The 13,349-nt window shown below is 36.2% G+C and overlaps 1 protein-coding gene across 7 annotated transcripts in view; it reads left to right on the top strand.

The window, feature by feature from the left end:
* Positions 1–13,349, top strand: part of PTPN13 (protein tyrosine phosphatase non-receptor type 13) — a 212,032-nt gene that overhangs the window by 142,545 nt on the left and 56,138 nt on the right. For 6 of the 7 annotated variants that reach the window (XM_059666077.1, XM_059666071.1, XM_059666063.1 and 3 more), the window contains 4 exons: positions 1,442–1,498; positions 9,702–9,791; positions 10,451–10,558; positions 10,729–10,860. In XM_059666077.1, coding sequence (XP_059522060.1) covers positions 1,442–1,498; positions 9,702–9,791; positions 10,451–10,558; positions 10,729–10,860 — 387 coding nt within the window. The remainder of the gene's footprint in view (positions 1–1,441; positions 1,499–9,701; positions 9,792–10,450; positions 10,559–10,728; positions 10,861–13,349) is intronic. The other variant, XM_059666082.1, reaches the window with a different exon arrangement.

Raw genomic sequence — 13,349 nt, 5'->3', positions numbered from 1 at the left:
AATTACCAAAACTGTTTGTAAATATAAAATTTTTAGGCTACTTAAAATGCACCAAGTGAAATACTAGAATGATTTAACAACTAACTGCTTCGTGGCACAGACTCTTAGCTTTCTCTTGGTGGCAATTAAAAGCCATGACCATCTTACCAAGAGAACCAGACAGCGAGCCCTTGGCTTTGGTTGTCCTTTCTTTGGGTTTTCCTCACAAGCCTGTGAGAGTAGACTCCACTAATGCTGTATTTTTTTTTTTTTTTTTGAAGAAAGGCTTATTTAAGGTACTTTCAGAATAGCATGAATGGAATTGTCTCTAAAAACAGACTGGATGGGTTGGTAGGTAGAAATACCTAGTTGATTTAAGTTTTTCAAATTCCCCCAACTAGGTGGGGCCTATTAATATAAGTAGAGAAGTTGTGTGTTTATAAACACACAATACCTTATATAAGGTAGTACTTTCAGGTTTCCTGTTGCTTTATGCATCTTGAAAGGGACATGCATAGAATTGATCTTTGAGAAGAATAACTATTTCAGCACAGAGGTCCAAAGATTCCTCAAAATATGAAACAGCTGGGGAGATAAAAGGGAAACAAGAATAACCATCTTCTGCTGTTGTTCACCAAATAATACTAGTTATCTCTCCCTTAGACCAAAGTTTGATCATTTAACTCCCAATTATACAAAGTTAGAAACTAGTATTTTCTCTTCCTGTAGTTGGTTTGGGGATATGTGAAGTAAATGAAGTCAAAAAAGAACTCTACGCTATAGTTGATAAATATGTATGGAAAGCAACATTACTTTGTTAATACAGGCTTCCAAACTTTCAGTGATTATACTATCATCAATTTTAATTGAATTGGTGGGAAAAAAAACTTTAAACATATAAAAAACAAAGTCATCTTATATATTAAAAATAGCCCAGAAAATACTTTTCAAAGTACATTCACTATAATGGGATCTCTTATAGAGTCTAAGCTATTGATCTACATAGAAGAAATCCATCACATATCAGATGTAGAATAGTAAAATATTCCATAGACAAATACAGACAAAATAAAACTCATCCATGAAAGAAAATTTATTTCTGCATTTTTTAATTAAGGTTATCCATTCTTATTGAATATTGGATTTTCTTTTAACATTTGAACACATGTTTTTAAAAATCATTTCAGTTTCATCACTTCATATTTGGCATATTAAAATGTCATTGTCATAAACAATTCATTTGTTTTTAAGTTTATTCTGCAAAACAAGTTGATATGCTTAACTTGGACATTAAAAATAGTAAATTAGCCAATTGTGGGAAGACATATTTTTCTGAGTATAAATAAAAGAAAATGCTACCTTCATGTTTTATTGCTTTTTATGCATTTATCAGAAGAAATTACTTCTATATCTAATATCTGATCATTTTATAAACTGTCTAATAATTTAATTTATACCACAGGAATGACTTTGCATAGTTCTGGAAATTCTTCATCCCAAGTTCCCTTAAAAGAAAATGGTAGGTTTACACAATGTTTTTCCCCTCCTTTCCATCATATCTTTTCTCTTGTACCTTATGAGCTGGCCTTAGACCTAATAACAAAGCGTCTCTGAATCCGTGCCAAGGATCTTAGGCCTTACACTGGAGCCAAAGGAGAACGTATTTGCAGCACCTACTGATGTGGTGGGACCTGTCGTTTAGGCTAATGTTGGTGAACTAGACAAACAACAGATTACAGATACGGACACTAATTGGGAAGCTAAGATAATTGGGGTGAGAGATAATTTTGATTAACAAGTTTTAATTGAGGCAGTTATTTTAAAGAGATCTTGAGCTGAATTTTGAAGTAAAAGGATTTATTCAGGTAGATTGTTGAGGATAAGCATTCCAGACCAAGGCCGTAATATGGTCAGAGATATGGAGATAGGTGAAAAGATAACAGGTTCAGGAACTGCATGAATCTCTGCATGGAGGTATGTGAGAACAGGATTAAAGCTTAGAACTAAGTAGGGACTAGTTTTGAGTCTTAGCCTAAATATTATGGGAAGAATTTGAAGACTTCAAATGTTGAAATTTAGAGTTTAGAAGTCTAAGAAACAAAGTTACGGGAAGAAACTTTGTGCAGTGACTTCAAAGTCAGTGGATTCACCATTTTTAGAATTTAGGTTACAAAATACTTTCATGGACATTATCTTACTTGATCTTTCTAGCACCTTTCATGGGAAGAAGGAATGTTTTACTCTGCATACACTAGTTTCTTGCCCTCAAACTCTTGAAGTTGAAATAATCAGAAATCTGATGAGAAAACAGCAAATATATTAATCAATGTTTTAATATAGTTAAACTTGATGAAGCTTTGAGGTTAGTTGTAATGTGCCTGGAAACAGACTTGAGAACCACGAAAAAATGAAGGCATTAAGAGTAGATTGAACCATATGAAACTGCTGTTTTTGTAGGTCAAAAGTCAAACACCAGAGTGCCATTATCTATAATTCTCATTCTGTCATAGAAATAGACATACCGCCCGGCCAGTGTTGCTCAGTGGTTGAGCATCGACCCAGTAACCAAGAAATGCACATACCAGGTCTTTGAGCGAAGAAAATTTTCCTTGGAAGTAAAATTGTGTCATAGTGTAAAAATACACACAAATATCTTAAAAACTCATAGAAAATGTAGGATTTTTTCATCTTATTATTAAAATATATATCAATCTTGAAAAATCTGAGGGGATATCATTAAAGAAAAAGTGAACTTATACAGGTACTTGGGCCTAAGTTACTAAGACCTTGGTATATATCTTTATGATGATCAAGTGTCTTACATGTAGTGAATTTAGAATACCTGTGTGCCTAAATAATTATTAAAATGCCTGTAATGGTGGTAATAATGAATAACAGCTATTGAATGCTTACTGTGTCCTAAACACTTATGTTTAGCTCTCATTTAATAATAGGTGAGTGGCTAATATTATGTCCTTTTCACAAAGAAACCACACCATAGAGAGGCTGAATTTCACAGAAGGTCCTGGAGCTTGGAAGTGCCCAGGTCATAATTTGAATGCAGGAAGTCTGTTTCCCGAGCCCCGCTCTATTCTATTCTTTCAGCTGTTTCCTATGTAGTAATGCTTAATTATATTCACAGGCATTATTCCTACCAGCTAGGCTTTTTAAAGAAGCTGTATAATAATTTGTTAAAGGATAACATCTGGAAGTGTGTGTTAGCCTTCCTTCTGATGGAAAAGAATATGAGTTCACATTGGAGGCCACCTGAGCAGCATGTGAGGGTAGTTTCTCTTTTAAACCTTTAGAAATGTCATCTTCCCACCTATCCCCTGTAGAGGAAGGGTCAATCCATCTGCTTACGGATGTGTGCCCCAGTTGCCTTGCAGGCAAGTCTATGGTTTCTTCAATTTCTCTTTGAGTCTGCCCAGTTAGCCCTGAATTAGTGCTCGGTTGAGAACTAAGTTTTCATGTAATAAAGTATGGCAAACATTTTTCTAAATAAGGTAACTGATAAAAAGTTAAGTACTTGCCCATGAGTCAAATATATGCTCTCTTATTCTAATTTCAATGTTCTTTCTTGCTGGTCAAGATTATTAGAAGAAATTGGAAATGAGCATCAACTAATATCGAAGTATTCATAACTTAATACAAGGACCGACAAATACTACTTAATCTTTTATGACTTTTAGAGACCCTTAATGAAGGTGAACCTTGAAAAAGAAGATAAAAAAAGGGGGACATGAATCTTATAATCTCATGAAACAAATATGGAAAAGATTCCCATTTTTTTAAAAAAATATATTTTATTGATTTTTTTTTTTTACAGAGAGGAAGGGAGAGGAATAGAGAGTTAGACACATCAACGAGAGAGAAACATCGATCAGCTGCCTCCTGCACATCCCCCACTGGGGATGTGCCCACAACCAAGGTACATGCCCTTGACCGGGATCGAACCCGGGACCCTTCAGTCCGCAGGCCAACGCTCTATCCACTGAGCCAAACTGGTGCTGGCAAGATTCCCATTTTTTTTATTGTAATTTCAAAACAATAAAGGTTGCTTAACCTTTCAAACAACACACTTCTATAATATTTCTTCCTAAGAGAGTAAAAACAAAAATGTAGAACTTATCCAAGAATTATGTAAAATTGGTTTTCAATGTTTCTCATTTTATTATAATTCAGGATTATTATATAATTAAAAAGTAACTTTTAGCTAGATTTGTCACCTTCCTTCTTGTTCAAACCAAAACAAACACTCTTAACAAAAACAAAATGCAAAAAACAAAAATGTCATTGGAAAGGTTATTCTAATACAAAAGGACTTGGTACAGACAGTAAAAATAAGCCTTTTTTTCCCTAACATTAAAACTGATTTTTTTAAAAATATCTTTTTATTGATTTGAGAGAGGGAGAGAGAGATAGAAACATCGATGATGAGAGAGAATCATTGATAGGCTGCCTCCTGCACACCCCACACTGAGAATCGAGCCTCCAACCCAGGCATTCCTGACCAGGAATCTAACTGTGACCTCCCTAGTCATAGGTTGGCGCTCAACCACTCAGCCACGCGGGCCGGGCAAAACTGATTATTTTTTATGGACAATATTAAATTCAAGTAATAAAATGTTATACAAACAAAAGTAAGATTTTTAAAATACACTTTGTTTAATAGGATTTTTTATTTTTATTTATTTCAGAGATTAAGGGAGAGGGATAGAAACATTAATGATGAGAAAGAATAATTGATGGGCTGCCTCCTACATGCCCCTACTGATATGGGAATTAACCAGAAGTAAAAAAAAAATAGAGTCAACTAAATTGAGGACTGAAAGGAACTTAAAAAAGTTTATTCAAATCATCTTTTCATTTTATGGATGAGTTAAACGAGTCCCCAAGATGTTATTTGGCTCCAAATACTCAGCTATTTAAATATTCTGGCACAGAAATACAACACCAAAGTTGTCATTTTGATCCCCTTTACCTACCACTGGAGCAGTTATTATATTAGTAGTTTAACAATGAAAAATGCCTCTCTTTGTTTTTGTACAATATGGTGCTACTGACTCATTATCCCCAGGATTTCAAGTGGGTCTTTTTCCTTAAGGCGAGTGATGGATTTATCTAGAGCAGTGGTTCTCAACCTTCCTAATGCCGCAACCCTTTAATACAGTTCCTCATGTTGTGGTGACCTCCAATTTCATTGTTACAAATTGAACATAATTAAAGCATAGTAATTAATCACAAAAACAACATATAATTATATATGTGTTTTCCAATAGTCTTAGGTGACTCCTGTGAAAAGGTCATTCGACCCCCAAAGGGGTCGTGACCCACAGGTTGAGAACCGCTGATCTAGAGCTTACTCTACCTGTAGTCTAGTTAATCTTAGGATCAATGGCATGAAGCTGCCCTGTAATTGACAAAGTTCTATATATATAACCAAGAAATTAGTTTTTCTAGTGAAAAAAAAACACGTTGACTCAGAGTGATTATACAGGGTGGAGCAAAAGTAGGTTTACAGTTGTGAGTACGGGAAAGTTTATTTAGTGTTATTATTTATTACTAGAGGCCCAGTTCACGAAATTCGTGCAGGGGCAGGGGGGTGGTCTCTCAGCCCAGCCTGCGCCCTCTCACAGTCTGGGAGCCCTCAGGAGATGTCCTTAGGTGCTACTGCAGAGGCAGGAGAGGCTCCCGCCACCGCCCCTGTTCTCACCAGCCGTGAGCCCGGCTTCAGGCTGAGCGGCGCTCCCCCTGTGGGAGCACACTGACCACCAGGGGGCAACTCCTGCATTGAACGTCTGCCCCCTGGTGGTCAGTGCGCATCATAGCGATCAGTCATTCCGCCGTTCGGTCAATTTGCATATAAACCTTTTATTATATAGGATTATTGTATTTTTTCCCATACAAACAACTGTAAACGTACTTTTGTCCCACCCTGTATGGCTTTGGCCTTATCAGAAATATGATCTTACTGTGAAATTCAATTAGTTTACTCATAGATCTATCTATCATTAGCATCTACAATTTATTCTAGTTAGCGACTATAGGTGTCCACATGAACCTTATGAGAGAAGAGAAAGGCAGCATCTAATGCAGAGGAGGGTATACATTTTATTTCTTAATTATATATTTATTATATTAAGATGTTTTCCAGGTAAACATTATTGAGAATGAAACTGATAGTTACTGATGTGATAATACAGCATATATTACTTAGAGAAGTGAAAATTTCAACTTAAAGTTCTTTTTCACTTTAAAATATTTGCAGAATTTGCTGGGTTAAGAATACATTAATGGGAAAATAAAATTATTTTAAGGATTTAAAGATAAATACTCCTTGAATATTAGTGCTTGTTTCCTTGTAACACTTAACTCAGAAATGTCTTGGTATTTGAAATATCTAGCTACCGCACCTTCAGAGATTAATAAATTCTATTCAGTCCTCATTGAATTCTATAAATACCTTTAAATTTAATTGTCATGTATTATATACCCTCAGATACTTCATCCTCCCTCATTTTTAAACTAGTGGAAGAATATTTGAACATCTATTTGAATAGAATTCAAAAATAAATAAAAACTTCGTGTGTACACAGTACTATTTAGTGACATGTAGTTGCACGAACATTTTTCCTTCCTTCTGTCCTCACATTAATACTCACTTTACATGGAGGTAGACTGTGGATGGGGCAGGGGGACATCACTGTTAAAAAGAATAGGTTAGCACCCTGGCCAGTGTGGCTCAGTGAATAGAGCGTCTGCCTGCGGACTGAAGAGTCCCGGGTTCGATTCCGGTCTAGGGCACATGCCTGGGTTGCGGCCTCCATCCCCAGTAGGAGGCGTGCAGGAGGCAGCCGACCCATGATTCCCTCTCATCATTGATGTTTCTATTTCTCTCTCCCTCTCCCTTCCTCTCTGAGATTAATAAAAAATGTATTTTTAAAAAAGAGTAGGTTAGCAAAGCTGCTCTTTCCAAAAGAATATTCAACTCCGCCCTACTCAAGTCTTCTACTCTAGCTACACTGATCTGTGGCATTTCCCCAGGACTCTTTCTACCGTCTTTCCATCTCAACTGTTGCTAATGCCATCCTTGTTGCTGCACTAGTATAACCATCTCCATAATCCACTTACTAAAATCCTACCCAACTTCCTTGAAGTTTCTGTATTTCTGGCAGTAAGAAGCCTCTCCTTTTTTATGGGTCTGACTCATGCCTTTGCTCTGCAGCTATTTCACTGACAGTCTCAACAAAATTCTCTTTATCACTCAGGCTAGATCTTTGCCCGTCTGTCAAAGATTTGGTCTGATTCAGCTCACAGTTACTGTGCTAGCGGCTTTCATATACAATCGCATTTTATGTTCCCTAATTGCCTAGTGAGGGACTTTGACAGGAAAATTGTTCAGTAAACATTTGAAGGATGAAAGAATAATTGAATAAACGAATGTTTAACTCTCACTGGTGAATCCTTGAATATAGAGAGCTTAATGTGTTGCTTCTAGTTAGGAAAGTAAATATGCAAAAATACTGCAAATTTAACGTTGTGTGTGTGTGTGTGTGTGTGTGTGTGTGTGTGTGTGTGTAATCCAGTGTTTACCTAGGATATATCTTAACATACACATTAGCCTAATAAGTAATATAAATAACCAATCTTGTTAGTGTATGGTTGGAAATGAAAATAAAGAAAATGGGATTATTCTTTGAATAGATATATTTGACTTCTAGCAGGTAGTCCCTAGGGACATGAAGAATATCAGCTTTATAACTGAAGGCAAAACACTGTATAGAGTAAATGGACTTTGTCTTCACGATGGTGGCAGAAGTTTACATTTACATACCTAATGTGACCCCACTTCCTTATTTATTTATTTATTTATTTATTCATTTATCTATTTATTTATTTATTTTATGGGTTTTGTTCTGCTGTATTATGTATTTAATTCTAGCTGAAAATTAGAATTAATTGCCTGTTTTAGGATAAAAGCATCATGGCTGCTTAAATGATAATATTAAGCTAAGCATTAACTAACACATGCTATTGTTCCATGATTTGGGGAAGGACTTTAATAAATTAATTAGGAATACTGAATTACTATTACTGTTATTGATTATAACTAAGTTTATAACTGGGTTTTGGTCAAAAGAGAATCAATGAAAGGGACATGTATATTACAGGAAGCTAGCAAACTTTCACTAATACTTATGTTTAAAGGACAAGCTTAATTTACTTCAGAGAGCAAATGATTGTTTTTATTGTTTTCTGACATTAAAAGAGTTTATTTCTAGATATGGAGTATCACATATACATCATTTAAGCATTAATACATGTTGTACAATAAAGGTACGACTTGTTTTATACCACAATACAATTTTAAACTCATGGGTAATTATAAGTGATGTTTAAGAAGTGTATTAGTAAAAAAAAAAAAAAAAAAAAGAAGTGTATTAGTTTGCTAGAGCTTCCATAACAAGGCCCCATAAATTAGGAGGCTTAAACAACAAATTTATTATCTCACAGTTCTGGAGGCTAGTAGTCTGAAATTGAGGTGTTAGCAACATTGATTTCTTCTGAGGTGCCTCTCCTTGACTTGTAGGTGGCAGGCAGTCTTTTCTCTCTATCTTCACATGTGTGCACATGCCTGTATTCAAATTCCTTCTTATACAGACACAAGTCATATTGGATTAGGGCCTGCCCTAAAGACTTCATTGGAACTTAATTATCTCCTTAAAAACCTATCTCCAAATATGGTCGTATTCTGAGGTACTGAGAGTTGGGGCTTCAACACATAAATTGGGGGCGAGGGGAATAGAGAGAAGGGTCACAAATCAGCTCATAATGGAGAGGAAGAGCATGAGAGTGTGGATCGTTTCAGATGATTAGATTGCAAGTAAATGAAGTAATGTTTCTTATTGAAATGACAATTAAATGATATTTATTGATTTATTTTAGGAGATTTATGCATGATCATCCTACTTAAAAAAATAATCCAAATGGAAATAAAAAGTTAATTATAGCATTAAACTAGCATTTATCAAGTACCAACTTAGGACATTTTGCTGGGAAGTAATACTCGTTGTAATGTTGAACAAGTCATAAACTCTTATTCCTCATCCACAAAACAATGATTAAAAATCTCTTTACCTCATGCGATTATTCCACAAATAAAATAGAAATAAATAGAAGTCCTTTGAGAATGTAAATGTGCTAGCCAAGTCATTATTAATGAGACCTTAAAAAAATTTTATTTTTATTGCTATTTAACTCTAGAATTTACCGTGAATATTTTACTCATTTTTAATAAAAATGTCAACCACCTATTAGTAGGAATTTCTAAATATATTTAGGAAGTCAGTGGTGATGCAAAAGAAAGACATGGAGTCAGAAAACCTGAATTTAAGAATCTGATCTTTCCAGTACTAACTGAGTAAACCTGCTCAAATTATTTAACCTCTTGAAATTTAATTAATAATTTCTGACTGAAATATGCTTATTTCACAGAGAATCATTTATAAGGAATAAATGTGACAACATACAGTTATTTTGTAAATATAAATCACTATCAAAACATAAGATGATGGCATTATATTATTTAAAATATAATTTTATAGTTACTGAGCAATCTGTAAATGAGCTTTGTTAACATTTAAATTGGAACAAGCAGACAGTCTTAATGCCTGAACGTGTCATGTTTATTTTACCTTAAAATTATGCATTTTCAATAGATGTGCTACACAAAAGATGGAGCATAGTATCCTCACCAGAAAGGGAGATTACCTTGGTGAACCTGAAAAAAGATGCAAAGCATGGCTTAGGTAAGTCACTGTGAGATTCTTAAAGTCTGTAGCATAGCATTGGGATTGAGGCACAAACTATTTCTGATCAGGCCACTGGCTGCCCACCCACAACCCCTCACCCTACCTGCCCAGTCAGGAAATGTCAAAGATGAAATGCTTACAAGCAATTCTTCCACCAAATTTAACGGTCCCATCTCATAGGTGTTACTTGTCTATATATATAAAAGCCTAAGTGACTGTCCAACCGGTAGCTATGATATGCAATGACCACCAGGGGGCAGACGCTCAATGCACTGGCATGGAAACATGGAATAGACTGCTGAATCTCAGAGGGAAAGGGGCGGGGGGGAGGGTGGAAAGAGATTAACCAAAGATCTTATATGTATACTAGAGGCCCAGTGCACGGATTTGTGCACCAGTGGGCTCCCTCAGCCTGGTTTGCAGGGATCGGGCCAATACCAGCAGTCCAACATCCCTTGAGGGGTCCCGGATTGCAAGAGGGCGCAGGCCAGGCCAAGGGATCCCACCAGTGCACGAATTCATGCACTGGGCCTCTAGTTAATTATATTTGTAGTGACAGTCTCCACACTTCTGTGTGTCAAACAGGCTAATCATCATTAGTCATAGAAAGTACCAGTATAATGAAGATCTTTTTAAAATGTGCTACTATTTCATAGGATTTCAAATCATTGGAGGGGAGAAGATGGGAAGACTGGATCTAGGTGTATTTATCAGTTCAATTACTCCTGGAGGACCAGCTGACTTAGATGGATGCTTAAAGCCAGGTACTTTACATTTAGTTAATTTCTTGTGTACTTTACTGTCGGGCATGAATTTGCACAGATATCAAAAGTGGAACTTGGACAAAATAAAAATAATTGGCAGGCTGACATTTCTGATATTTAGCATGAATTTCTCTTTGTCATTGAAAATACTGGATTGTCTATTTTTACAGGAGACCGTTTGATATCTGTAAATAGTGTGAGCTTAGAGGGGGTCAGCCACCATGCTGCAATTGAAATTTTGCAAAATGCACCTGAAGATGTGACACTTGTTATCTCTCAGCCAAAAGAAAAGATATCCAAAGGTAATATAAACGTCTCCTGACTGTGTTCTGTTTCATTTTTACAAGAACTTCAGTAGCTTGGCCCAATAAATCAGAATTCAGCTTCTTATTTCCTTTCTGGAAATTTTAACTGTATAGTTCTGATTATTTTGATTTTATGGATCAGTTGAACTTTTTGATTGATTACTTCAAAGATTTTCTATCTCATTCCTCCTTAATAATACAGTTGACCCTTGAATGACCCAAGATTAGGGGTGCCGACAACATGCACAGTTTAAAATCCTTATCTAACTTTCAACTCTCCAAAACTTAAGTTGTCTCCCCATAGGGGATTGGTTCCAGACCTCCCCCCTCCCCCCCCCCACCACAAAGTATACCAAAATTCGTGGATACTCAAGTCTTCTTTATAATATGGCATTGTCAGCCTTCCACATCTGCAGACTCCCAACCACAGATTGAATGGTACAGGTGTTTATTAAAAAAAAAAAAAAATTGTGGATACTTTATTATTCAAGGGTCATCTGTATCTGAATAAAAAATGGATTTGTTGGGTAAAATTGATGTCACTTAAGTAAATTCTCCTAAATACTTGGTGTTTTCTATCACTTAGGCCAAATCAGAAATGAAATTCTTTGTCATTGCCTATGTAATAGAAAACAAAACAGATAGAAATATAATATCTATGAATTCCTGTTCTGAACCAGTTTATAAAAAGGAAAAGAAAACATACTAGAAATTTAAAAACAAGACCATATCATTTTGTTTCAACCCCTTCCATTAGCATGTTATGGGAGAAAACCCATATGACGAAGATCAGATGACTTATATTTGAGCTATGCCTGAGCCAGTTATTAGGTGTATGACTTACGTCCTCTTGAGCCACCATTGTTTTTTTCTTTAAAAAGGAAACTATCTCAGGCCTGCCTTGTCTGCCTGGCACAGAGTTATCATGCAGCCAAGGGGTAGGGCAGTGTTCATAAAAGGTGCACATACTACAGGGCAGTCCGGTAGCCTTGTATATATTATAGATAAATTTTTAAAAAAATAGTGATACACATACATACACACACACACACTACTTTTAAACAAAAATACAATTACTTTTGTATACTCTGAATATCAGTCTGTAACTTGTTCACTCGATATATTCTGGACATCCATGAATGTCCAGAATCCTTTAAAAAAAAAAAAGTGTTCTTATTGATTTCAAGAAGAGGAAGGGAGAGGGAAAGATAGAACCATCAATGATGCAATAGTATCATTAATCCACTACCTCCCACAGGCCCCCTACTGGGGATCGAGCCCAGAACCTGGGCATGTGCCCTGACCAGAAATCAAGCCATGACCTCCTGGTTTATAGATCGACATTCAACCACTGGCCAGGCTATATACCTTTTTAATGTGGCATTATATTTTATATTCATGGGCATGTCAAAATTTATTTGTTTATTTTGTTGTGCATCCAGGTTAGCTAGAATTCTATTACATATGTCGCTGCAACAAATACATTTGTTTGCACACCACTGAAAATGTACTTATTTCTAGAGGTTAGATACCTAGAAGTAGCTTAAGGAGTATGCACATTTAAATTTTTTACAAATGCTACCAATTTGCTCAAGTTTTATCAATTTACAGTCAACCAACTAGATATAACAGTGCTCTTCACACCATTAGTGGTATAAGAAATTATCAGTCCCATTTTTTTGTTAGGCAAATAGGTAGAAACTGCATATCCCTGATCAACAATGAGAACGTCTTTTCATATAGTTATTAGTTACTAGTGGCCCGGTGCACAAAATTCGTGCCTGCACCCTCTCACAATCCAGGACCCCTCGAGGGATGTCTGACCGCCACAGGGATGGGGCCTAAACTGGCAGTCGGACATCCGTCTACCAATCTGGGACCACTGGCTCCTAACCGCTCGCCTGCCTGATCACCCCTAACCACTCTGCCTGCCTGCCTGATTGCCCCTAACCGCTCACCTGCCTGCCTGATCGACCCTATCCACCTCTGCCTCGGTACCCTCCACCGCAGCTTCGTCCAGAAGGATGTCCGGAATGATTTCTGGAAGGTTGTTCAGCTCTCTGGTCTAATTAGCATATTACACTTTTATTATTATAGATGAGGATTTTACTCCTAATTTCCAGTCTACATTATCATACCCTTGTATCACAGGAGTTCTAAACTCCTTTTTTTTTAATTAAAAAATTGTTTTAATCTTCACCTGAGGATATGTTTGTTTATTTTTAATTGATTTTAGGGAGAAAGGAGGGAAAAGGAGAGAGAGAGAAAGAGAGAGAGACAGACAGACAGACAGACAGACATTATTTGGTTGCCTCCCGTACATGCCCCTACCAGGATTCGAACTTGCGACTCTTTAGTAGTACATGGGACGACGCTCCAATCAACTGAGCCACACCAGCCAGGGCTAAACTTTTTCTTATTGACTTTTAGAAACACTTTGTATATTAATGGTATTAACTCTTTGATAATTTTTTGTTACTATTCCA

Source organism: Myotis daubentonii, chromosome 1, assembly GCF_963259705.1.
Source record: "Myotis daubentonii chromosome 1, mMyoDau2.1, whole genome shotgun sequence".
Classification (NCBI taxonomy): domain Eukaryota; kingdom Metazoa; phylum Chordata; class Mammalia; order Chiroptera; family Vespertilionidae; genus Myotis; species Myotis daubentonii.
Note: the sequence above shows the minus strand (reverse complement) of the source record. Positions and strands in the feature narration are given on the sequence as shown.